Source organism: Haplochromis burtoni, unplaced genomic scaffold (assembly GCF_018398535.1).
Source record: "Haplochromis burtoni strain Fernald_Lab_line unplaced genomic scaffold, NCSU_Asbu1 Contig_1555, whole genome shotgun sequence".
Taxonomy (NCBI): Eukaryota; Metazoa; Chordata; class Actinopteri; order Cichliformes; family Cichlidae; genus Haplochromis; species Haplochromis burtoni.
Genome location: NW_024583916.1, coordinates 14,849 through 38,989, shown reverse-complemented (window position 1 = coordinate 38,989; position 24,141 = coordinate 14,849). Strand labels below are relative to the sequence as shown.

The 24,141-nt window shown below is 47.1% G+C and overlaps 3 protein-coding genes across 3 annotated transcripts; 2 read left to right on the top strand and 1 right to left on the bottom strand.

Moving 5' to 3' along the window:
- The first annotated feature begins 1,979 nt into the window (after window positions 1-1,979).
- srd5a2a (steroid-5-alpha-reductase, alpha polypeptide 2a) lies at window positions 1,980-11,496 on the top strand. The gene is made up of 5 exons (XM_005952345.3): window positions 1,980-2,280; window positions 8,622-8,785; window positions 9,754-9,855; window positions 9,942-10,092; window positions 10,469-11,496. Exons 1-5 carry the CDS (start codon window positions 2,015-2,017, stop codon window positions 10,533-10,535), a joined length of 750 nt encoding a protein of 249 aa, XP_005952407.1. The 5' UTR covers window positions 1,980-2,014; the 3' UTR covers window positions 10,536-11,496.
- A 3,455-nt stretch (window positions 11,497-14,951) lies between these two features.
- Window positions 14,952-16,981, top strand: dpy30 (dpy-30 histone methyltransferase complex regulatory subunit). Its single transcript, XM_005952347.3, has 5 exons — window positions 14,952-15,028; window positions 15,759-15,799; window positions 15,880-15,927; window positions 16,013-16,155; window positions 16,837-16,981. The coding sequence occupies exons 1-5, from the start codon at window positions 15,019-15,021 to the stop codon at window positions 16,907-16,909; spliced, it is 315 nt and encodes a 104-aa protein (XP_005952409.1). The 5' UTR covers window positions 14,952-15,018; the 3' UTR covers window positions 16,910-16,981.
- A 361-nt stretch (window positions 16,982-17,342) lies between these two features.
- Window positions 17,343-23,694, bottom strand: psen2 (presenilin 2). Its single transcript, XM_005952348.3, has 11 exons — window positions 23,589-23,694; window positions 22,677-22,826; window positions 22,383-22,588; window positions 22,167-22,308; window positions 21,689-21,756; window positions 21,374-21,594; window positions 21,157-21,255; window positions 20,581-20,640; window positions 20,407-20,493; window positions 20,215-20,330; window positions 17,343-19,228 (listed from the first exon to the last, which is right to left on the bottom strand). Exons 2-11 carry the CDS (start codon window positions 22,812-22,814, stop codon window positions 19,073-19,075), a joined length of 1,293 nt encoding a protein of 430 aa, XP_005952410.1. The 5' UTR covers window positions 22,815-22,826; window positions 23,589-23,694; the 3' UTR covers window positions 17,343-19,072.
- Between the last annotated feature and the right edge of the window lie 447 nt (window positions 23,695-24,141).

Here is a 24,141-nt window from a genome sequence, read left to right as displayed (position 1 = left end):
CATCAAGGAGAAGAAAGAGAGAAAGACAAAGAAGAAAGAAAAGGAAGAGAAAAAGGGAGAGAAAAAAGAAAGAAAGAGAAAAAGAAGAAAGAGAGAGAGAAGGAGAAGAGCAAGAGAGAAGAAAGAGAGAGAGAAGGAGAAGAGCAAGAGAAAAGAAAGAAAGAAAAAGGAGAAGAAAGAAAAAAGAGAACGAGAAAGAAAAAACAAAAGAAAAAAAAAAGGAGAAAGAAAAAACAAAAGAAAAAAAAAGGAGAAGAAAGACGAAAAAAAAGAGAAAGAAAGGCAGGAGGACAATCAACCCCCACCCCCAGGGCATGAAGCAAGAGTTGCTGAGGCTGAGGAGCAGACAAAGGGCAAACGGACACTACCTTAAAAGGAGGTGGGGGTCAGGGTGTCAGCACCCTTGGCCACTGTACTCGTGTATTTCCATTGTGGGGGTGTTTACTGTAGGAGGAGGAGACCAGAGGTTATAACTGTAACTGTTGTGTTCTTTAGGTCAGCCTTCAGCATAGGACTGCAGTGTGCTGATCTCCACATGCATCTGTAAGAATAATGGTAATAAAAGGATTGTGTAAAACATGGAAACATCTCAGCGTGATCTCTACCAGGACCAAAACAATCGCAGAGACCGGCGCTGTCTCAACACAGCACAGATCTAAGCAAAAGCCAATCTCAATAAATGAGTCTTAAATGGTAAATGGCCTGCATTTGTGCTTTACACTACATCCAGTCATCCACCCATTCACACACACACACATCCACCCACTGGTGATGGCAGCTACATTGTAGCCACAGCCACCCTGGGGCGCACTGACAGAGGCGAGGCTGCCGGACACTGGCGCCACCGGGCCCTCTGACCACCACCAGTAGGCAAACACGGGGTTAGTATCTTGCCCAAGGATATTTGGCATGCAGCCTGGAGGCAGCCTGGGATCGAACCATCGACCTTCTGATAAGTGGCTGACCTGCTCTGCCACCTGAGCTCAGATACTGTAGAGATCCCGTCCATTTCTCATCCAGGGTCCAGGCACCTTTGGGTCATTAGTCCCAGAAATATTCCCATATTCTTCTCAGAAACTAGAGGAAATAGACTAATGTTCTTGTGAACATCACACAAGGAAAGGAAAGAGAGTTGTGGACCCCAGCAGCTTGAGAATTAATACTTTTAGTCCTGAACTTAACCCCACGTTCTTTTATTTTCTCCTCATGGACCAACCACAGCCTCTCTGTGTCAAGTTTTCCCGTTTCTTCCCATCCTTTGTCCCAATCTCCAACTGTTTTCTCTTGAAGTGCATTTCCATTTCTTGCAGTCTCGTGGACTGATGCTCTGAAGCTCTGCTTGCTGCCTTGCTGTCAAGCAACTCTCAAGCTGAATGGAGTCAACGGACAATATTCCCAGGTCAAAATGCACAGTAGACACGTTAGTTGTGTGTTTGTTTTTTACAAACCAATTTCAGTATGTTAGTGCTCTGCAGCGGTCATTGGAAACAGCTACTGTGCTGTGGGAGTTTCACTAAACTCCTGCACGCTGTTACATCGCTAGAACAACCCAATATGAAACACGTACAACAAATGGAACAAACTTTAACATGGCTACATAACCCCTAACCACATGGAAAACATCGCACAGAGCTGAGGTTATGAACCTTAACAGCTGTTCTGAGTTAACTTGCTGAGCGCTGATTCTTAAATATTGCCAGATGGAGAGCAGCTCCAGGAAACCCAGACTGCAGCTCAGAGGGAGGACTCTCTGGACAGCACCTCCTGGACTCAGTGAATGCAAACAAAACAGAACATTTCTCCTCCTACACAAAGTCAAATTGGAGGTAAAGAGGATGCCACACTCAGAAAAATAAAGGTGCAAACACAGACACCACGCCTCTCTGTTTCTCTTTTCTTTTGAGACCGGCTGAGCAGGAACGCGGGACGCCAGTAGGTCACGTGTAGCACCCTCCTCCTTCTCCTCCTCCCCCATTTCCTCCTCCTCCCCTCCTCTCGGCTGTTGTCGGGTGTGATGGAGTGCCGCGAGGCCGTCGTGTCTTACCTCAGCTGGGGTCTGGTGGCGGGTGGGGGCGCTTACCTGCTGCGGCAGATGCAAAACTGCGCAGAGTACGGCCGCTACGCGCCCAAGCAGGCGCGCTGCTGCCCGGCCAGGCTCGGCTGGTTCTTGCAGGAGGTGCCGGCTCTCCTTGTGCCGCTGCTGCTGTTGCTGCTCTCCGCGGAGACCGGGACCGGGAGGAGGCTGCTGATCGGCACCTTCGTGCTGCACTACTTCCACAGGTACGGTCTCATGCTCGCGTGCAGCAGAGAAACACTCACGATATAAACTTCTTGTTATTCATAGTGTCGAGGCGCTAGTGTCTAAACCGTAGTGTCGTTACAGGAGTAATGACTCGTTCGTAGAGCCAAGTCAGAGCACTTATGAACAGAGTGTTCCTTTGTTTAACATTTTAGTCGTCCCGCATCACTTGTTTTAAAACTCGAGGGGACCGATCGTTCCAAGCTGTTGCACCCAGACTGTGGAATGCACTTCCCCTATTTCCACGGTGTTTGGACTCAGTGGAGACCTCCGAAAAGCAGCTGAAGACATTTTTATTTCAAAAAGCTTTTTATTAGACCAGGCTTTTCATGATGTATTTATGACTGTATTGTGTTTTTACCATGTAAAGCATTTTGTGACACATGTCTGTGAAAGGTGCTATATAAATAAACTTTACTTACTTACTTTTGAGCAGCTCCACCTAAAACTGTGGAAGTGCAGATCCACGCATGTTTGAGAGGTGTAACGGAGCGAAGGTTTTTTTAAAGGAAGGAAACCTTCCTCCAAACGGACTGAGCAGTGGAGCCGCCAAGGGAAAGCACACGAATTAAAACCTGTATAATTAAAATATAATTTATTATATTTAAATAGTTAAAAATGTAAAATGAATTAAAACAACCCTGGCCAGGGGACAACACAATAAAAATCATTAAAACACAACATTAAAAGTCCAGTGGCGTCCGCCACGGTATAAGAGTCACTAAGAATTAAAAATCCCGTGAAGCGGTGCAGAAGGGAAACCCGGCGGCGTCCTCGCCTTCCTCCCCGCGTACTGCGCCCCGGTGCGCTAAAGAAAGGGAGGCAGTGGCAGTCACTACTCTTTTAGGCAGCTTTCATCCATTAAAAGGGGACAAGTCAAAAGACTTACCCCGGGTGGGCAGAGCTCTTAACTCTGCCCGCCGCCTCTAATTCCCTGCAGACGCGTAATCTGGCCTCCTGTTGCTGCAGCAGTCGGACCGCTCGCTCCGCGTCCCTGGTTGCTGGCGCTGTATCCTCCTGCCCTCCTTGACACCAAGCTCCACCAGCCCTATGTGTCACTGAGCACTCTCTGTAAATTACCACTCGCTTTCCTCTCAGGTGTGTCAAATTAGTAAAAACGGGAAAAGGGCGGAGTCTCTCCAGAACAAATTGACAGATGCAACCAAAACATGCAGTATAAATAAAACACTCCACAAGATATAACCAAAACATGCAATATAAAAAATAAATAAGCACACTTCACATTAAAACACAGCAAAGCAGAACAACATCCGTCCTTCCCTGGATGACAGACGCGGCTGAAGGACGGCCGTGTGAACTCTGTGTCCTCACAGCTCAGTCTGAGCAGCTCTGTGAGCTTCTGCAGGAACAGATCTCCAGGTGTCTTGAAGGACGTTCACAGCTCTTCTTTGGATGTTTCTTGTTCTGGGATCCAGTACAACACCTGCTCAAGTCTGCCCACCTGTGAAGATGATCCTGTCGTCTCCCCTTGTGTCAAATTAAAAGACTGACACAGAAAACACATGACTTTAAAAATAATCAAATTAAAGCACTAGTAGTATTTAAGTAGGTGCAAGTGTGCAAGTAGGAAATTATTGTGACATAATGTACACACATTATTATAAACATTACTGTATGGTTTTATGATTCATATAACAGTACTACATGGTATGGACGCGACGCACTAACGTCACTAACGCCACCGCTCCCAGGAGCGCGTGCACGGAAGCGGCGCCGTCATGGAAGGAAAACTCACCTTTGTAAAATCTGTTTCTGCTTTCTTCCATCCTCCTGCTTTGCCTCTGGCGCTGCTTTCTTCTTCTTAGTAATGAGGGCAGTCTTGGCAGACGATACAGGCGATATGCCCACATAGCTTCCTGTCCTTCCTGCAGTTATAAGAACACATTTATGTGGTATTAGTATATGGAGCGTCAACAATAAAATTCCATGTCAATGAATTTTATGTATATTTTATGTATTTATAGTTGAAGATATAAAATGAGATATCCAAAAGAAATAACTGTACGTTTTGTAGAGGGATGTGGCACAAACAAATAAACAAACAAACATAAAAACAAATAATAAAGAAGTTAGTCCACCCTTACAAGACTCCCTCCCACTCGTTCACGGTGGCGCATATGTCTGGGTGGACTAACTAAAACGAAACTACAAGTAAATCAAAAGAAAAAGGATAGCAGAGAGAGCCCAACAACAGCGACAAAACAAAGTCATCAATTTAAAACACACAGAAAGCCCAGCCCTCCCTCTCCCGGCCACCTCCTCCAGCCTTTACAGCAGGCCAGCCGAGAGATATAATCTCTCCAGCATGGCCTGGGTCTGCCCTGGGGCCTCCTCCCAGTTGGGCACGCTCAAACCACCTCAGCTGGCTCCTTTTGATGGGAGGAGCAGCAGCTCTACTCTGAGCCCTTCCCGGATGGCTAAAGTTCTCACCTTGTCTCTAAGGGAGATGCCAGCCACCCTTCGGAGGATGCTCATTTTGCCTGATCCGCGATCTTATTCTTTCGGTCACTACCCACAGCTCGTGACCATAGGTGAGGGTAGGGGCGTAGACCGACTGGTAAACTGAGAGCTTTAAAGCACCTCCCCTCCTGAAGAACCTCCCACAAGACACTCCAAGGGACACGATTGAATGCCTTCTTCAAGTCCTCAAAACACATGTAGACTGGTGGGGCAAATTCCCATGCACCCTGGAGTAGCTCGAGAAGGTAAAGAGCTGGACTACTCTTCCTCGAAGGTGACAACAACTACAGACCTTCACCTTCATCATGAGCTTGATCACAAGCGGCACAAGCTGCAGAAATGAGCTTTCTCCACAAGGTGGATGGCCTCTCCCTTAGAAAGAGGCTGAGGAGCTCGGCGATCCGAGAGGAGCTCAGAGCCACTACTCCTCCACATCTAAAGGTGTCAGTTGAGGTGGTTTGGGCATCTGACAAGGATGCCTCCTGGGTGTTTCAGCGTATCCAAAGGAGGCCCCGGGGTGGTCTTGGAACGCCTCAGGGTTCCCCTGGATAAACTGGAGAGGGGGGTTTGGGCATCCTTACTTAGGCTGCTGTCCCCATAACCCGGCCATGGGGGCTTCCATAAGTAGAAGAAAATGAGTGGATGGATGGGCGATTGAGCCATGTTACCATTTCCCATATTATAAACTATGATCAAAACTGTCACCAGCATAAATAATGAGTTTCCATTAAACCCTAACCTCAGTTAAACACCTGCGCTACTGCGCTGTTCTCTCCTGGAACCTTTAAATAGAGCCTCCTGGCTGTAATGTCACCCTAAACCGGACAAACAGAAGAAATCTCTGAGGTGATTACAGAAAGGTTTCCATTATTGTTGGAGCAGGCTGTCAGGCGGAGCGCGCTCTCATTGCAGGGCTGCATTCAGCCACACAAACTCTTTGTTACCAGTGACAGCGAATATATCATGTGCACTTACTTATAACAGAGCTGCTGACAGGCACACCCTGCAGTCTGTGCCAGCATGTTGGGAAACATTTGACTTTCAGTTGGATCGAGTTCAGGATTGTCTCAATAGTTATTGTAAACATGTTCTCCAAAGTGCTTTATCATTGGAGGGATCGTTACATCCAGCCGTGCTATCCACGAAGTTCGTTTTGTTTTTATAGTGTTTAACACAAAGAACAATCTTATTTCAAAACGTTATATTTTTTTAGAACAATGAACAGACGAGCTCAGAGAAGCATACACTTTAAAATACTGGGTTTAAAACTTTGCATACAAAACTTAAAATGTTCACGAATGCTCAGTGAGCCACTTCCAGACACACGGAGACATCCAGACGATAGTTAAATTCCACTTTTGCCTGATCGCGTGGAGGATGCACATCTTTATAGCTCGAAGCATCTTTGACTGTCCTGTAATTTATCATGGATCCGATTGGTTTGAGAATTCCTAATTTTATGTATTGAATTGAATTAAAAACACTTTTTTATGTCCTTTGTATAGATCACATCTATTTCTTCTTTTTCCTCGTTATTTGTGGTTCCCTTTTCCTTTGGAGTTATTTTCCAACAATTAAAAATCTCTTTGTAGTTGATTAAATTCAGTTTGTTGAGACCTCTTACAAGGATTCCAAAAAATTGGAGGATCAAGCTCACTGTTATCGTTCTGTTGTATGTATTCGTTGATATCGATTTTTATTTGCTCTTTCAGATGGCTCTATGCCTCCACAACGTCTCTGTAATCTGACTCCAAGTTCAGATTGAAACATACGGGACTGTGGTCAGACTGATCCGTAGTTCCTATTTTGCAGTCGGATATTGTATGAAGGTCTTTGCTGAAAATTAGGAAGTAGTCTATCCTAGAAAAGGTTTCATGCGGGTTAGAAAAGTGTGTAAAGTCCTACTGGGGGTCTGCAGTAAGACTCGTCCTGTGGCGGTTATATCTACTTTCCACTGCATCGCAGTATTCCTACTGGTCCTGCTGCTAAAAACCTGGAGTTTTTACTGGAAAGTGTGGACCCTGGGGTTCCCAGCCTTCCTAACCAGCTCAGCCACTGAACCTACTCCAGGAGCATGGTACGGGATTTCAGAGCTGCAACCGGAACCCTACTCCCTCATGTCATTCGTCGCTTCCACCATGGATCTGTACAACATCATTCCATCATAGAAAAGTCTGAGTTTAGCAGGAAAGGAGCTTGGAAGTGAATTTTCTTATCCTTTAACACTTTGTTTGCCTCGGAGTACTGCCTTCTTTGTTTCAGGACCTCATGGTCCCCGGGCCGTGTCTGGTTAGCATCTCTTCATCCTCTGGTGCTTCGATGCTAGTTGAGGTTTGGCTAGTGTCATCTTCCTCGTTAAACAGCTCAGCTTGCGTCTTCCTTGTCTTCATTTTAGGCATTTTCAAAGCCCAAGATATTAAGTTTACTATTGCACTACTGCACTAAACTACTTGTACGAACTAGAGTTAAAGTGGGCTGATTTATTTAAGTGTAAGTTGGTTTTTCTGCTGCCATCTCGCTTCTTCCAGCTGGAAGTCCACCTGTGACAGTTAAATTCATCCCATAGTTTGGTGATCGGTTCAGGAGTCACTGCTGTGATTTCACAGTCCACAGTTGTTAGAAGCGGAGGCATGTAAATGGAGCCTGCTATAACCACCACAGTCTGTATTACTGGACTCATTATCTACTAGTTAAACCTTTACTCAATTACAGGCCAATCTCCAACCTTCCCTTCATATCAAACATCCTTGAAAGAGTAGTTGTCAAACAGCTAACAGATCATCTGCAGAGGCTTATTTGAAGAGTTTCAGTCAGGTTTCAGAGCTCAGCACAGAAACAGCTTTAGTGAAGGTTACAAATGATCTTCTTATGGCCTCTGACAGTGGACTCATCTCTGTGCTTGTCCTGCTAGACCTCAGCCCTGTGTCTGACCAGGATATGGCCTTCAGTGCACACATGAAACCATGATGTAGGACTTTCTTCTCCCAGGATAAAAATGACAAATATCCTGTTTCAGAGTGATGCTGAAAAAGTGGTTATGCAGCAACAGGTTTAGGCTGCTGGGGGATTCCCATGATGCACTGGGTGTTTCTGCTTCACTCACTATGTATTAACAGACCTCTCTGCATTGAATCATATCTGTTATTAATCTCTGTCTCTCTTCCACAGCATGTCTTTATCCTGTCTTCCTTCTCTCACCCCAACCGGTCGCAGCAGATGGCCCCGCCCCTCCCTGAGCCTGGTTCTGTGTTATTCTTTACCTTACAATATAGAGCGCCTCGAGGCCACTGTTGTTATCAATTGGCAGTAATCAAATCGAATTGAACTGAATCAGGAGGAATAAGTGTTGAAGGCAGGAGACCTGCTGACACGGCTAACCTCGCGTCTGGAAAAGATCATTGCTGTAGTTACATCACAACAGTAACTCTGAAAGTGATAATCATTCGCTGATAACTAATAAGTGAGGCGTGCACCTCAGTGATTCTGACAAAATGCCATTGAATTATGTCATCATGGCATGACGAGTGGAGAAACCGGGAATTCTGGGTGGATGTTTGAACACTTCTTGGAAAATGCATCTGTTTCATTTTTTAGAGTTTATTTAAAAACATCAGGGAGACAGTCCTGAGGTAAGCACACAGACCTGTCCGTGGGCGGAGTTTCCTCTATCTGGGACACAAACAGATGCTGAAGGAGGGTTTTCTAACCCACTGACACTTAAGGTTGTTGCGTGTGGGAGCTCCATGTCAAACTGGAAGGGGGGTCGTTGCAGATCACTGGAGACATTTACTTTGAAGGGGGGTGAAGTTCAAACAGAAGGTAACATGAGTTTGTCCCTCAGGAGCATAATCTACGCCTTCCTGACCAGAGGACAACCCATCCCGCTGATCATCATACTCTACGCCGTAATCTTCTGCTCGCTCAACGGTTTCCTGCAGGGCCACTTCCTGCTACACTGCGCTCGCTTTGAGGACACCTGGCTGACCCGCGCCCGCCTCACTGCAGGTGAGTCACAGCTACACCCACCAGTCACCATGAGGCCTCGCCACCATTGTCCTGAAGATTTCGTTTCAAGGCTGTAAAAACTACATTACCCACAGTCCTTGGTGGGTTTTTCCTTAAAGAGGAATGTTTAACAGCGAGGCTTTGATTGGTGTGGGTCAGTGAAGGGCATGATGGGAGTCGTAGCTGGACGTCCCGTAGTGACTTTGGTCTTTAATCCAGACCACACTGACCAATCACCATCATCCGTTATCATTACATCAAGAAGGCAGCAGTCGTAGGAGGAAGATGCAGTGAAGTCCTCCACCACCACGCCTCCACACAGAGAGGTCATGTCAGGGTCACCACGTATATGATTGCTGATTCAAACATCTGCTGACTTTTACCTTTAAAAGTCTTCTGTTTTCCACACTGGGATAAAACTACGACAGGAAAGCCAACTCGGCTTCAGCATCTGGCTGGTTGGTTCTGTGTTCTGTGTTCTGGTTCTGTGTTCTGGTTCTGTGTGTGGTCTCCATGATGCTCTGCGGCTTCATGGAGACCACACACAGAACCTGCATTACAGTCTGCAGTCTGGATTCAGGGTCCTGGACCGTTGGCAGACAAGCTAAATTTAGCCCACTCATAATCACGTCTTTATAAGTTTAGTTCGGCTAATCTTACACATGGGAACAGAACTCTGACACTAATAATAATCTTATTGGTTGTTGGGCCATCAACACGATTCAACGTAAGAAAAAAGGAATCAGGTGACGTACACCAGGCCTCAAAGAAGACAGCAGCTCGTATGAACACGTAAGTTTATGCAGGTAAACCTCAGCGAAAGGCTACCTGGTCACCCAGGAAACCAAGCCCAAAGTGCCAAGCTGTCAGCTACAAAGTGATGTGTGGGTGGAGCTTTAGACCAGGTGACTTTACCTGTCTTGTGAAGCTGTACAGGCGCATCTGATGAACTCTGTCTGTGTCTGAAGGTATTGTTGTGTTTGCACTCGGTATGATAATCAACATCCACAGTGACTACATCCTGCGTGGGCTGAGGAAACCTGGAGAGGTTATCTACAGAGTCCCCCATGGTACGTCGCGTCCTCCTCGTGAGCAGACCTCCTCGCCGTTAGAGGCTGCTGCCTCTCGTTAAGCCACTACTGTCTCTGTGTTTCAGGGGGCATGTTCGAGTTTGTGTCTGGGGCAAACTTCTTCGGGGAGATCGTGGAGTGGTGTGGATACGCTGTAGCTGTCTGGTCTTTGCCAGCCTTCGCCTTCGCCTTCTTCACCATCTGCTCCATCGGGCCCCGAGCCTGCATGCACCACAGGTAACGAGCCTCTGACGAGGCTTTGCCGCTGCTGATGCGACTGGGAGAGTGTGATCATTAAGACAGCTGGTCCTCCAACAGGAAACACATTTCTGAACATTCCGAGTGTCCGGCTAAGTCCCTGAGTTTCTTTGGCTCTTGTTAAAAAGTCTTTGGGGTCCAGAAATACTTGAGTGCCAGGTCAGTCCTGCACGGGGGGCTTCGTAAAGGTACTGAGGCGTGTGTTGTAGAGCACAGGGTCAGCATGTTTCACACAACGCTGATAAAAATGCTGCACAGTTTCCATTTAAAGGCTTCACTTTGTGTTTCTGGCTGTTAAACCCAAACACCATCATGAGAAGTTCTCTCCTCTGAAATGAAACTGTGCTTTCTGCAGAAACTACCAGCAGAGGTTCGAGGACTACCCTCGCTCCAGGAAAGCCATCATTCCCTTCATCCTGTGAGGAGCACCGAGCTCGGCCGACTCCGGAGATTGAAATCTGCTCCTCTGATCCTCTGATGAAGTTCTTTACCAGCTTCACTCTTCATCCAAAGTTTATGCATTTGTTTAATCATCACCTGCATGGTTTTTACTCCTGACGTTGTCCTAGTGTTCCCCTTGATGACGTAGCTTCCTCTAATGAGCGTCTGACTTCAGAGCGCGTCCTCCTGTGCTGGCGCGTGCATCATGCACAGAAACGAGCCTCGACCCAAAGACGTGAATGAAGATTTAAATTTGACGCTGTTCGGATTCTTTCACCTGCTGGCTCCACACGGCCTGTTTTTTAGTTCTGATGTAGCAGCGCGTGCAGGCTGGAAGGCGGTGTTCTGGATATCGTCATTTGTGTTATGATGGAGGTCCGAGTGTGTGTGGGTCAGCCTGGTTCGCTCTGAGGCCAGCACGCCGTACTAACAGGACATTTTTAACAATCGCATTTGTGATTAATGGTTTTTAAATGGTCTTCGTTTTACTGCCGTTTAGCTAAAATCATCTTTGTTCACGTTTATACTTTTTATTGTTTGTCATTGTTTGTTGGCTTTAAACAGCTGAAAAACCTCAAGCATACCAAAGCTGAACGCAGACTGTGAGCGCATGGTGACAGGAAGTGACAACTCAAGTAAAGCAGGAAGTAACCAGACACAGCAAAGAGAAGAAAGCAGAAGAAAACTGAGCAAATGTAAAACTTTAAAGGTTTCCAGGTTATTCTTAGTGACTTCAGCATGTCCAGGCGTCCGTGTGAAACGGGCTCCAGATGAAGGCAGGAGGTCATCCTCACACACTGAGGATTGGCTTCCTCTTTGTGTGGAAGGATTTTTGTCATTTTATGATTTTGTATTATTAAAAACACAAAAATTAATTTCATATTTAATAGGGGTGCAACAATACTCGTATCGATATTGAACCGTTCGATACAGTGCTTTCGGTTCGGTACGCATATGTATCGAACAATACAACATTTGTAATTTATTTTATCAACTTTCCTTCTGACGATGCTGTCTCTGTTGAGCGCTCAGTGGATCTGCGCTCGACTACACCTATGCGCTCAAAATGTGGTCATAAATATTTTGTACTTATAAATCAGTTTTGTATGTGCAAAAAGAATTTGTGTGTTCTGTTCTGTTTTTTTTGCTGGTTCTTCAAATGTTCAATAAAAACATGTATGCTAATTCATAACGAAGAAAGCTTTGTAATGAAGACTGTCATTTCCAAAACACTGCCCGCCCCCCCTCCGCGGTCCGCAGCCCTGTTGAAAAGGCTGTGGAAGTCCCTGTATTAAACACGTAGACCTGTGACACAAAAATCACCAAACTCGGACGACCACAGACTGTTTTCCTTCGTGGTGATGAAGGAAAACGCTGGGCTGGCATGTAAAAGGGCATTTATTACCTTCAAGGACCTGCAGTTCAAAATAAGCGCCCCTCGACAGCCAAACCCATCTGTTCTCTGATTGGATAGTTACATTTGTGATTGACATGACATTGACCAATCAGATGAAGGGAAGAAAAATAGGGTCAAAATCCGTACTTGTAACTTGAAACTTGAGTTTCTCACAGATTTTTTGGCCACACACAAATTCTTTTTACACATAAAAATCCTGATTTACAAGTACAAAATATTTATGACCACATTTTGAGCCCACAGGTTATTTACATTATTATGTAAATAACAAAATAACTTAAAGCAAAAATTGGGAAACGTAAAGTCCGAAGTCTTTATAGTAAGGCCATCAGTCAAACAATATTGTTTGCTCTGGGCAGTGGTGGTCCTAGCCTGTTTGGCGCCCCGGGCGAACACTCCCTCTGGGAGAGTGAACATAATGTATTGTTCAGAGTTTACAATACAACTTTATTTGTATAGCACATTTAAAAGACCAGTGGTACACCAAAGTGCTTTACAATAAAAAGAGGAAATTTAAGACAATAAATAAAAGACTATTAACAAAGTACCACATATCAGGTTAAGGGCACTAATTATACAACAATAAAAGGGAATATAAGAACAAAGTTACTAAGAACAGATATAGCTAAAAGATAAAGTACATAAATAAGAAATTGAACCAAATATAAAACAGGGACGCTAACTAGATGGAAAAGCTATGTTGAATAAATGAGTTTTTAAACAGGATTTAAAAGATAAAACGGAGTCTGACGCACGGATAGCGATGGGAAGGTTGTTCCACAGATTCGGTGCAACCAGGGCAAAAGCACGGTCACCCCTCGATTTAAGTCTAGATCTCGGCTGAGCCAGGAGTAATTGGACTGAAGACCTGAGGGCTCGCCCAGGGACATATAGACTAAGGAGGTCGACAAGATAACGAGGGGCTGAATTATTTATAATTCTAAAAGTGAGCAACAATATTTTAAATTCAATGCGATATTTTATGGGTAACCAATGCAAATCAATAAGAACTGGGGTGATAGAGGCATGCTTTCTAGTGCCAGTCAGGAGGCGAGCCGCAGCATCCTGGACAAGCTGAAGTCTGTGAAGGAGAGCGGAGTGAAGACCAAAGTAGAGGGAGTTACAGTAATCCAATCGAGAAGTCACAAAAGCATGAATGAGCTTTACAAGATCTTTATGAGCGACATAGTGCTTAGCCTTGGCAATAAGGCGCAGTTGGTAGAAGCTAGATTTGATTACTGAAGACACTTGTTTGTTAAATTTGAAAGACCTGTCCAGCAGAACCCCTAGGTCACTAACTGAGTCAGAGAAAGAAGTGGCAAAGGAACCAAAGGTATCAGCTGATAGGCCCCTAGGGATATGGTTGCCAAACACCACAATCTCCGTTTTCTTTTCGTTCAGGATAAGGGAGTTGTCTGAAAGCCATTCTCTGACTTCTCTCATGCACTCGAGGAAGCAGTGCAACGAAGGAGCAATGTCATCATCATCTAATTGAAAATAAATCTGTATATCATCGGCATAGAGGTGATAAGAAATGTTATATTTTTCAAAGATTAGTCTGTTACTGTTGCCATTTTTACCATTTCTTCTTGGAGCAACTGTAACCCACATTATTTCCTTAGGGATTAATAAAGTATTCTGACTCTGATTGTTTCAGGATGACCTGCCATGATCTTTTGCTCGTTTCTCCTCCTGATGGCTTTGAACTGTTTTTGTCCATCTTGGTTTTAATTTTTCACTCCAGTATGAACAGTCCCCCAACCCGAGGATCAGCACAACATAACCTAACACACCTACACCTTAGTTCACAGATTCACTTTGTCTAAGGTTTATTTCTGGGATTTCACACAACCCAGGATTCAAATCATACATGATGGGCTTGGATTCACATCATTATGAATGAAATGTGCTCGCCCCGCCCCTTTCGACGGGTTGTGTGAGACTTTAAATCATCAAAATGTAAATTATAAATTGTTATTGATCCTTTACCCCGAGTCCTAAAGTGTAGATTTATTCTCTTACTCTTCTTATATTTATTGTTTGTTTACTTGCACTGCTGTAGCTGGAGCCTCGTCGTCTCGTCTCTATGTGCTGGACTGTCTGTAGCGGAGATGACAATAAAGTTTACTTTGACTTCAGCAGCGCGCAGGCGCACCGAGGGCTCTGTATCACGATGTCTGGTGTTTTCGTGTTTGTTGGTTTGTTTTCGTGTTGTTTTATTTTGTGAGTTGGTTATTAGACGCTGCTCCAGCCGGTCAGAGACTCCCCCGCCGCCCCGCCCTCTCCTCCCTGTGCCGCCGGCAGCAGGCGCAGCTCGCAAACGGAGGGCGCCCTTACTCCCAGCAAAGGGGCGACAGAAAACCGATCGGTGCCTGTGACATCCCCAATATGCGCTGGCTGATGTCGGGGCACCATGAGTACGAGCAACTTCTTTTTGCCGCCCCCACCACGATGTCGCCCGTATCAAAAACCGCTACTGTAAATGTGCGCCCGTATCTAACCGCTACTGGCCTGTCAAACAATACTGTTTGCTGGGTCTAAACAGAGCGCGTTGTGTGTGACGTCTTCTTTTGCGCATGCGGGCCGCTTTGAGGGTTCACACTAGAGCGCGTTTGCTGTCACATTTTATTTGTAGTGTGAACAAGCAGACAAAAAAATCGGATTTGATCAAAAAATCGGAATTGAGCTTTAAGACCTGCAGAGTGAACGTAGCCATAGTTTGCTGAGTTTGCTGTGTTTGGATATTTTATGGGAAAATATTCTTGACATGATGAAAATAATATTCGTTACAGCAGAAGCGGTGTCTGCTTTACAAATTACTTCAGATGATTAAATTAACCTTGTTTTATTTTGTCTGTGCTCTCTTTTTATGACAACCGTTCTTCCTGAGTTATTTCTATGCTCTTTGTATATACGAAATTATATAAATGATACAGAAAACCAACAGTATAATTTATTGTGTCAAATTATGAATAAATAAAGGGTATTTTATTTTGAAGTGCCGCTGAGGAGACCGGAAGCATTGGTACGCCGGATCCACAACAAACATGGCGGACGGTAGGTTGATTGTTAGCCATTGATGGCGTTTTTCGTTGTAATTCGGGTTCTTTGCTCCGTGATTCCGGTTGATTTCGTTGTTTAATGGTCGCTTTGAATCTCAGCAGGTCGGTTTCCGCTTCAGGAGAAGTTAATTTGGCAGAAAAGAAGCGTTAATGCGGGGCTAAGCTAGCCCGCCTGCAGCGCGGCGCAGGCTCGGTGCCGATAACGGAGACAGCCCGGGAGAAACGAGCTGAGCCGCTCTTTGCTCCACAGGCTTCCTCCTGGAAACAAAGACGTTCAGAGATTTTCCTTCGACGGCGTTAATTCCGCAAACAGACTTGAAGATGTTCGGTTTAAAGTTCATCTACGCCAAACTCCATTCAGAAAATGTCCATTTCTGCGACTCTTCACTTCTCTGTATTTAAACGGGTGTATTTTTGCACCTGTTTGTTATTCCTGAGCTTTTTTATCAATCCGCCGGGGTCAGCATCGATACAGTTATAGATGTGAGTTAGTTTGTGCCAAACTTAATGGAAAAATCAACCACTTTAGGCTCGTCTATCTGGCAGCACAGAGGGGAAACCATTTGTGTGGAGCTGAAATGGTTAAACCAGTCACGTGTTAATTGAATTTGACTACCTATGAATCAAATACAAGCAGGACTGATAAATGAATTGTTGGGGTGCTCATGGTGTCTCTGTGCAGCAGCTGCACGCACAGTTTTCAGCAGCTCTTCTTTGTGTTTCAGATCACACAGAGGTGGAGCAGTCCATGGAGGGACACACACCTGTGAGTAACACACACACACACACACACACACACACGTGTGACCTGTTTCTCTGATCAAAGTGTTTAAAATCCTCCTACAGGTTTCTGAAAACCCACACGCAGAGTATGGCCTGACAGACAACATCCAGGTAAAACACACACAGACACACACAGCCCTGTGCTTGATGTGAAGCCTGCCGCAAACTCCCAGCATGCTTTTCTGCTGCTCCTCAGAGGACGGTGGAGAACGAGAAGGCGAGCGCAGAGAAGATGTCGAAGCAGAAAGTGGACCTGCAGGCGCTGCCGACCCGGGCGTACCTGGACCAGACGGTGGTCCCGATCCTGCTGCAGGGGCTGTCGGTGCTCGCCAAGGACAGGTACACACACACACACAGAGTTGGCAGCTTGCGACCAATCAGAAACATGGACATGTCTACCTGCAGCAGAACCGGAGGGAGCTGCTGTGTTAATAACATTTATTCATACAGACTGACGTACTATTAGCCTGCTGCACGAGTACAGATGGGCGAGGCTTTAAGTGTTTCAAGAGCTCAGGAAGTGCGGAGCAAAGTTTGGAGTTGCTTCCTGGATCAGTGCTCCGGTGTAGAAGAAACAAACGCCTCGCTGGATTCTGAAATTTCAAACCATGTCCTCCCAAACAAGAGCAGCAGAGGTCTATTAACACATAGTGAGTGAAGAAGCAGCACCCAGTGCATCATGGGAATCCCCAGCAGCCTACACCTATTGCAGCATAACTACGGAAGCAGATCCTCAGCACTAGGGATAGTTTGTAATTCTGGGCGACAGCTTCGGTGCTTCTTGTTTAATGGCGCTCTGATTGGCGGCGGCAGCGTGGTCGACGTGTTTGAACCTCGTCCATGTGTTTTCCACTCAGACTCCCAGAAGTGCTTCCGTGCGCCGCTGTGACCTGCAGTCTGCGCGAGCTCGTCCTGTCGTCTCATTCAGGAAATATTTACTCGTTAAAATTCATGTGTTGAACTTTCTGGTCTCACTCCGCCTAAAATGCCTCCGCTGAAGGTTTCCGTTTCCTCTTTCAGACCGCCGAACCCCATCGAGTACCTGGCTGCGTTCCTGCTGAAGAACAAATCCCAGTTTGAGGAGAGAAATTGAAGAGCCTCATTGGTCGAAGCCCGTTTCTGTTTGTTTTCTTTTTTTAATTAAAAATAAAGGATGTGAAAAACATACTGTGCTCTGGGCTTTTATTCTGAAAGGCTGATTTTGCTCTGTGCTACTAGTGAAAAGTTCTTTCAAACTTAAAGAGAAAAATTTGTTAAATGGGGTAAAAAAGATGAATAAAAACCTCATGAAGAGCGAGGAGGGGACGTAAGCTCACAGCAGTTTGAGGAAAATGCTTTCAAGAATTTGTAACTTTAATTTGTACGTTTAAAAACAAAATTATTTTCAAATATGATATTGAACTGTTCTGAGATTTAAATATGAATGTCCTGGATGTTTGAGGGGGAAATGGGTGCGAACATTTGTTTAATGCAGTTTCCAGACAAATAATCTGGAACTAAATGGAAGCTTTAAAAGACAAAATCAGTTTGACAAGAGAAATAACTTTTATTGTAAGAATGATAACACTGAATACATGACAGGAAACCAAAATCAGGAGCCAAACAAGGCTAACAAACCAGATTATAATAAACTTTATTGCACAAAAACAAAGAACTGGAACATTTAAGACCCGCCCAGGTAGTGTGGAAGCTACAGCAGATTATTAAACATGGAATCATCCAGAAAGCGCCTGCTCCGTCTCTGTACGGTGTCCCGCCAGGCCCAAAATTCAGTGTTTCTGTTTGCGTTCAGAAAACACATTAAAAAGAAAACGGCTAAAATAAATATATTAAAGTTATAATTAGTCAGTTAAAAAAGAGCAAATTTTGTTTTCAGTTTGAAAATCTGAGCAGTGCTGCCACAAACGCACAATCATCCAGCTGTATGCTTCCTGTCTGCACAGGAAGTGGGAAACTGAGAACACTTTGTGCACGCCATCGGCTCCTAACAAGACGTTCACAGTAACCATGAGCTCGTTCAGCTCAGGCTGCTCTGAACACCCAGTGTCTCTGTTTTTTTACACTCTGGATCTGGATGATGTCACTGAGAGGGGAGAAACCCAACGCACTTGTTTACGAGAGCAGCCAATCAGAAAAGAGCCAGCGTAAACACCTGAAATGGCTCGTTTCAGACAGGCTGGCTGCACTGAGGTGCGGTGTCAGGTAAAGAAGGATGATTACGAACTGGGAATCATGCAAAGCCGCTGTGGGAGAATCAAAACACGGAGCTGGAAACGAGCAGAAGAGTTTCAGCTTTCATTAACAGCAGCCTAATTATGTCAGCGTTACTGTTTCCAGCTGTGCTAACGGCTCTTCACTCGATTGTCCAATGAAAGGTCAGAATAGACCCACGTGTGACCTCTGACACTGAAGCTACAGGCATCTGTGACGCTGCGAGCGCGGCTGCAGCTGTTAATGATGAATTCGTTCTATCTTCAGGTTTATAATGTTTATAAATGTTTCAGTGAGGCGGCATCGCTGACGTACGCAGCCCCAACGACTCAAATACAAAGACAGGAAACCCAGTTTGCACTTTTATTTTTTAACCTTTTTTCCCTTCTCGATCAAAATTTAAATCCCGTCTTTTGTTTCATTCCCAGTTTTGTCGCTCTTGAAAACGAGACCTCGTGTCTCCTTTAGGTTTACCTGCTTAATTAAAGATGAAATAACAAAATAATAAGAATAACAAACATCCTTCTGGATAAAAGCGTGTCAGCAGGAAATACCCAATCACAGCGCTCAGCAGCTGCTTCAGACTCCTCCCACTGCACTTTTTAGATTTGGCCTCTCAGGGTTTCAGGTCATGGCCCTGAAGCGCTTCACTCAAAGTGAGCTCGTCCCTCAGGTAAGTTTCATTAGGTCACATGACCCAATCAGACATCCCACCCGTTTCCTGAAGTTAGAGCGATGAGCTTAAATTAAGTGAAGAATGACGGGAACGTCAGCCAATCACAGAAAGTGGTGGTGACATCACCATCACGGCTTCAGCAACACGACAGAGACTACAGACAGGGTTTAAATATCAGTCAGCAGGTGACGTAGAAACAACCTGAGCAGAAACAACCAGGTAACAGCCACGCCCACCTTCCACACACTCTTACATCAGTTCCTGTGGTCTGAGGACGAGCGCAGGAAACAATCTTTGTGCGTTGCATCAACAAAAGGCAGCAGTCCAGCGAGATAACGAAGAGGGGGGTGAGGTGGGCGGAGCTTAGTCTCAGATGTAAAACTGGTGAGCGGCCAGGTTGTCCATGAAGGGCTGAACCAGGAAGTCCGTGGAGAAGTAGAAGATGAGGCCGAAGGTGATGGAGATGGGCAGCGCCGGCAGAGCCTTCTTAAAGATGGCCAGCAGCAGCAGAGTGAGGCACAGACCCTGAGACACAGGTGAGACAGAGGCACAGGTGAGACAGAGGCACAGGTGAGACAGAGGCACAGGTGAGACAGAGGCACAGGTGAGACAGAGGCAGGTTTAAGTGAGGAAGTCCTGCGTGCCTGACGAGGGCCTGCGCACCTCATACGATTAGTTTTACATGTTTGACGTCGGCTCCTGTTGATCTCAGGTGGAAACGTTTTACTTTTCATGTTTCATTAAACTCACCTAAGTGTGACCGAGGATGGTGTGATGACAGAGGGCAGACAGGCTGTAACTCAGAGCTGTGAGGCGGAGGCGGGGCCGGGACACGCCGCCGTGGTGGATGAGCGCCGTGGTGGATGAGCGCCGTTGTGTCAGCGCGGGATTTATCTTTTTTTGAGACATCGAGATCCTTCAATGCTGTGATCTCGAAGGATCAGTCTCGACTGATTGAACTGGTTGTAAGTGAGAACCAGTGCATTCAGGTCCTGGGTTGTGTGCGCCCCTCGCCCGCCCATCGCCCTGGTTACCTGTTTTCTGTCCTGTCTGCGGCTGTGGTCGGCGTGGTTTCATCTAAAAAACTGTCTCAGTAAATATGGTTACGGTCGGTGTGTGCTGTTACTCTGACCCAGCTCAGGTGTATCCTGTCACCTGACCCTCCTCACAGCCCCGCCTCCCCCGACCTCGGCTTCCTACTGTAAATGCGTTTAAATGCAAGTCTGTCCAAAACACAGAACATGCCAAAGTTTTGTTGCGTCACTTGTGACGTTTCTCTTACTAAATCAAAGTTAAGACTCTGAAGTTGAATCTAACGTCTGCGCACAAAGGATATTTTAACGTGTCCTCTTTGTGGCCACGAAGCTGTAATTCCTGCGCCAGCCCGAGCCCACGCCTGGCATCGTGGACGGGCGACGTCAGATTCTTGGCACACCTGATCCGGGTTGGTGTGACTGTAGACGCTGAGTTTGTTGTGGCGTAGATATCAGGGAGTCAAACATAAAACTTACGATAAGAATGGCAACGAAGCAGGCGAGCGTCGTGTTCCAGTCGCCCCCGGTCGCCGCGGCTTTTCCAACCAGAACGCTGTAGAAGATGAAATCGCCGAGGCCTAGCTTCACGCCTCCTGCACACACAACAGAGACGCGTCAGAGAATTGCAGACGCCATTAACTTCGGACACCTGAGCGACGGCGGACTCACTGTCCTCCTCCATCTCGTCCTCTGGAAGCAACCTGGAGTGTCTGCTGGGAGGCTCCGCCCTTCCGTCGCTTTGCTCCACCTCCTCATCTGAAAAACAAAATGCCGTCCGAGCAGCAGTATTAGCTCTGTGGACGAACACACAGATGTGGAGGTGTTATGGGCGCGATACCTGACCTGGTTCAGAGTGCTGAGTCTCATTGGGGCTCGCCATCCCCACCGTCCACACCATGGCGGCTGAACACAGAACAAAATGAAAGGTGATGTCATCGGGCTGCGGTTTTAGATTCGACCCGAGGATCGTGATCGCCTCAGGACGTAAGAGCGCTGCAGCGGCTCGACGTCAGAGTCTGAATCTGGTTTCATTATAGCGGAAGTTATCATGTGACGGCAGCGTCACGGCCAGGAAGCCCTCATGAACTTGCGCTTCACGACGGGAACGTCTAAACAGCTGATTTACGAGTTTCTTATTAGCCAAGATCGAAAGGTTCCAGGAAGTGCTTCCCAAAAACCAACTTTCTGTTTCTGAGTTTCCCTTCGAGCTCGTCTCTGAGGCGCTTCCTCTGGGCGCTCCGAGACCTCAGAGCTGCAGACGGGAGGTCAGCAGAAGAAGACCTCGAAAGTTTGACCTTTAGTCGCATGTTCCTGAAACCTTCAGATTCCGCTTATAACGATCGGAGGAGGAAACAATCACAAACATTAGATAAACTGCAGAGCTGTTATTGATCGAGAACAGCTGCTGGAAGCACTCACAGGAGTAGATGAGGGCGGGGAAGATGGGCTCGTTACGCTCCTGAGCCGTTTCCACCAACATCCTGAGAGGACCTTTAGGACTGAGGACGGCCACCAGGTCTGCAACAGCACAAACAACCTGAGCAAAGCATGATGGGAAAACAGAGCAGCACCGCCGCTTGGAGCCGCCAGGGAGCTCTCCACGACCCCCGCCCCCAGGTCTGAAGCCTCCACTCACCGTAGACGGAGATGGCGCCCAGGATGACCCAGGCCGACCACTCGGGCAGGTATTTGATGAAGACGAGGGCCATGAGGGCGCTGATGAGGATCAGGTAGGCCTGCTGCAGCTGGAGCGGGCCCTTCCAGTGGATGCAGATCATCCCCACCGCCCCGAAGTTCCAGATGATCACGCCCACCGTCGGGTAGTCCATCGCCAGGTTGTACGTCTTAAACACCTCCCTGGAAATCGGAAAAAGCAACACGAGCGTTGAGACGGTCCGTGACAAACGTTCTGCATCACGCTGTGGCGGCAGTATCCAATCACAGGACTCACCCCAGGTACATGAAGCTGAACCAGAAGAGCAGCATGAGGGAGGACAGGATGAGCCAGCCGTGGATGAACTGAACAAACACATCAAAGTGTCACTTCCTGTACAGCGCACACTGGTCCTCGAATGCAACGCTAGTCTAGCATGCAGACGGAGTAAGCGATGGTGGGTCAATCAGCAACACGACAAGCAGCAACGCTCGGCGAGCTCACTACATCATCAAGTGTTTTACGGCGCGCATCATTTCCTGATATGGACGTCAGCGGGATGAACGTTCTTTCAAAGTGCGTTACAAACGTTTCACCAGCAGTGGGGGGAGGAGGAGTTTTCTGGGGAGGTCGGCTTTCCGTTCCCACTAAACACAGGCTGCATGACATCACATGTGACATCACAGCACATCTGCACTCAGCAGAAACCTCGGACGTCTCCTTCATCTACGTGAGCAACAGGAGAGGCGGGTGAATATGAGGAGGAGGAGCTCACCTTGTAGCAGCGATACTTGTACAGGACGACCAGGAAGATGGTCATGACCACGATGACGCTGATCATGATGATGGTGTTCAGGACGGAGTTGAGGAGGCGGCGGCCAACGGAGGAGGTGTTCTCCGTGAACGGCGTGTAGATCCTGCGGAGAAAAACATCACAGTTAGCTGACAGGGGAGGAGGTGGCGGCGTGTGGAGGCAGGAGCGAGGACCTACAGCTGCTGGTCCGTCTTCTCCGTGTAGAAGCTCACAGACTTGATGGTGGCAACCACGACGACCATGCATAGGGTGACGGGGATGAAGAGCATGATGACGTGCTTGGCGCCATACTTCAGGGTCAGCTCTTCTTCCTCAGCTTCCACCTCCGGATCTGACCCGCCGCCGTCTGCAGCGGCCGCCCCCGGCCTCCTGCTTATCCCCGCCTGCACCAACAGAGGGCAACACATGGCGTCAGCGCAGCGGGACACGTGGGAATGAAACACTGGAGAGACTCAGTGAACGGAAACTGACCTTTAACCTTTTGGTTGGAGTGCCATTGGGGGGCGTGAGGTCTGAGTCCGGTATGTAGGAGGGGAGCGCGGGAGACTCGGACCGGACCAAGGCCGACCTTTCGTTGTAGATGTCTTCATCGCTGTCGGAGGCGTTCATGGCGTTCTGACTCTGCAACAACAGGAAACAGCACAAATCATCTGACAGGGCGAAAAACCGACGCAGGAACGCGATGACGGTCCACGATGACGGTCCACGATGACGGTCCACGATGACGGTCCACGCCAGCATCTGGTCCCTTTCTGACAAACCCGCCTACGCTTTTTAAAAAAACTTTTATAACCAGCAGCTGAGACCTGCAGTTCCTCTGGCGTCCAGCAGGGGCAGCACTGTCATCCCCACAGACTTTGGTCTCTGTAGGTGATTTCCTGCTGCAGGGCACCTGCACCTGACGAAGCTGTTTAAATCGCAAGCTTAAAGTTTGCATTACTGGGGGCGTGGCCTGTTTGACTGACAGGTGGCTGTAGCCGTCTGTCCCTCTGATGGACTCGTGTCCATCGGAGCGTCTTCAGCTCGACTACACCGTCTCCAACCTTCTTCAAACCTTCGGTACCGCTCGTCTCCACCCGTGGATGGTGGAGCCCGGGATTCTAACCACCACCTGTCTCTGTCCTCGCACATGTCCACCCCACCTGTCACCTGTACTTCCGAGAGCCCCTCACATTAAACGTGAGTTCGTTTTTTCGCCTCCGCTGATGAATTCACGGCATTACCGGATCTGTCCGCTTCAAACCAGACCGGCTTCGGTGCGACTGACTGCGGCACAAAGTGCGCCTTTTCCGCTGTGACTGCGCTTTAACGGGCGGCTCTGTCCGCACACGGAAGCCATCGGAGCGATCGGTGATCGATAACAGCCAGAAAAAGCGAGTTTACCTGGATCACAGCGGAGACACCACAGCAAACACCGATCAGAAGACCCGGAAGAAGGCAGTCAGCTGACCCGCACAGCACGTGACCTGCCGCTACGTCACAGTATAGTTGGTTGTCAAAGAGCAAAGTGGTGCGTTACCGGAGTGTGTCAACAACAAAATCAAATAAATTCAAACCAAACAAACGAGTCTGTGTTTAAAACATGCTCTGATCACTTGCTCCAGTTTCACTTTCATATCTGACCAGCTTCCAGCATCAGATTTCTGGTCGTTTCCTGTTCGGTGTTTTCCGATATAACGGTCTGCTTCTAATTTCTCCTCCTTTCCTCTGGATGTTGTAAAACCACGGCGCACTGCCTTTGCCGCCTTTCTTTCACTTTGTGCCGTCTTCTACTCTCCGTCCTGCTAACACTGACAATCCACTGAAAGTCTCTTTTTGCTTCCTTTGCTCCCCTATCTGCTGCTTCGTTTCCCTTAACTCCAGGATGTGTTGTTCAAGTTACTTGAAAAAAGTAATAAGTAACTAATTACTGATTACTTATTTTCAAAAGTAATTA

Excerpts from the sequence above, each read along its gene's own strand:
- psen2 (XM_005952348.3), bottom strand. The coding sequence starts at position 22,814 with ATGAACGCCTCCGACAGCGATGAAGACATCTACAACGAAAGGTCGGCC. Across the intron at positions 21,757-22,166 it reads ACAAGTATCGCTGCTACAAG|TTCATCCACGGCTGGCTCAT; the intron begins GTGAGCTCCTCC and ends GTGTTTGTTCAG. Across the intron at positions 21,595-21,688 it reads TTCAGCTTCATGTACCTGGG|GGAGGTGTTTAAGACGTACA; the intron begins GTGAGTCCTGTG and ends TCCGATTTCCAG.
- dpy30 (XM_005952347.3), top strand. Across the intron at positions 15,800-15,879 it reads CCATGGAGGGACACACACCT|GTTTCTGAAAACCCACACGC; the intron begins GTGAGTAACACA and ends ATCCTCCTACAG. Across the intron at positions 16,156-16,836 it reads TCGGTGCTCGCCAAGGACAG|ACCGCCGAACCCCATCGAGT; the intron begins GTACACACACAC and ends TTCCTCTTTCAG.
- srd5a2a (XM_005952345.3), top strand. The coding sequence starts at position 2,015 with ATGGAGTGCCGCGAGGCCGTCGTGTCTTACCTCAGCTGGGGTCTGGTG. Across the intron at positions 2,281-8,621 it reads GTGCTGCACTACTTCCACAG|GAGCATAATCTACGCCTTCC; the intron begins GTACGGTCTCAT and ends TTTGTCCCTCAG. Across the intron at positions 8,786-9,753 it reads CCGCGCCCGCCTCACTGCAG|GTATTGTTGTGTTTGCACTC; the intron begins GTGAGTCACAGC and ends CTGTGTCTGAAG.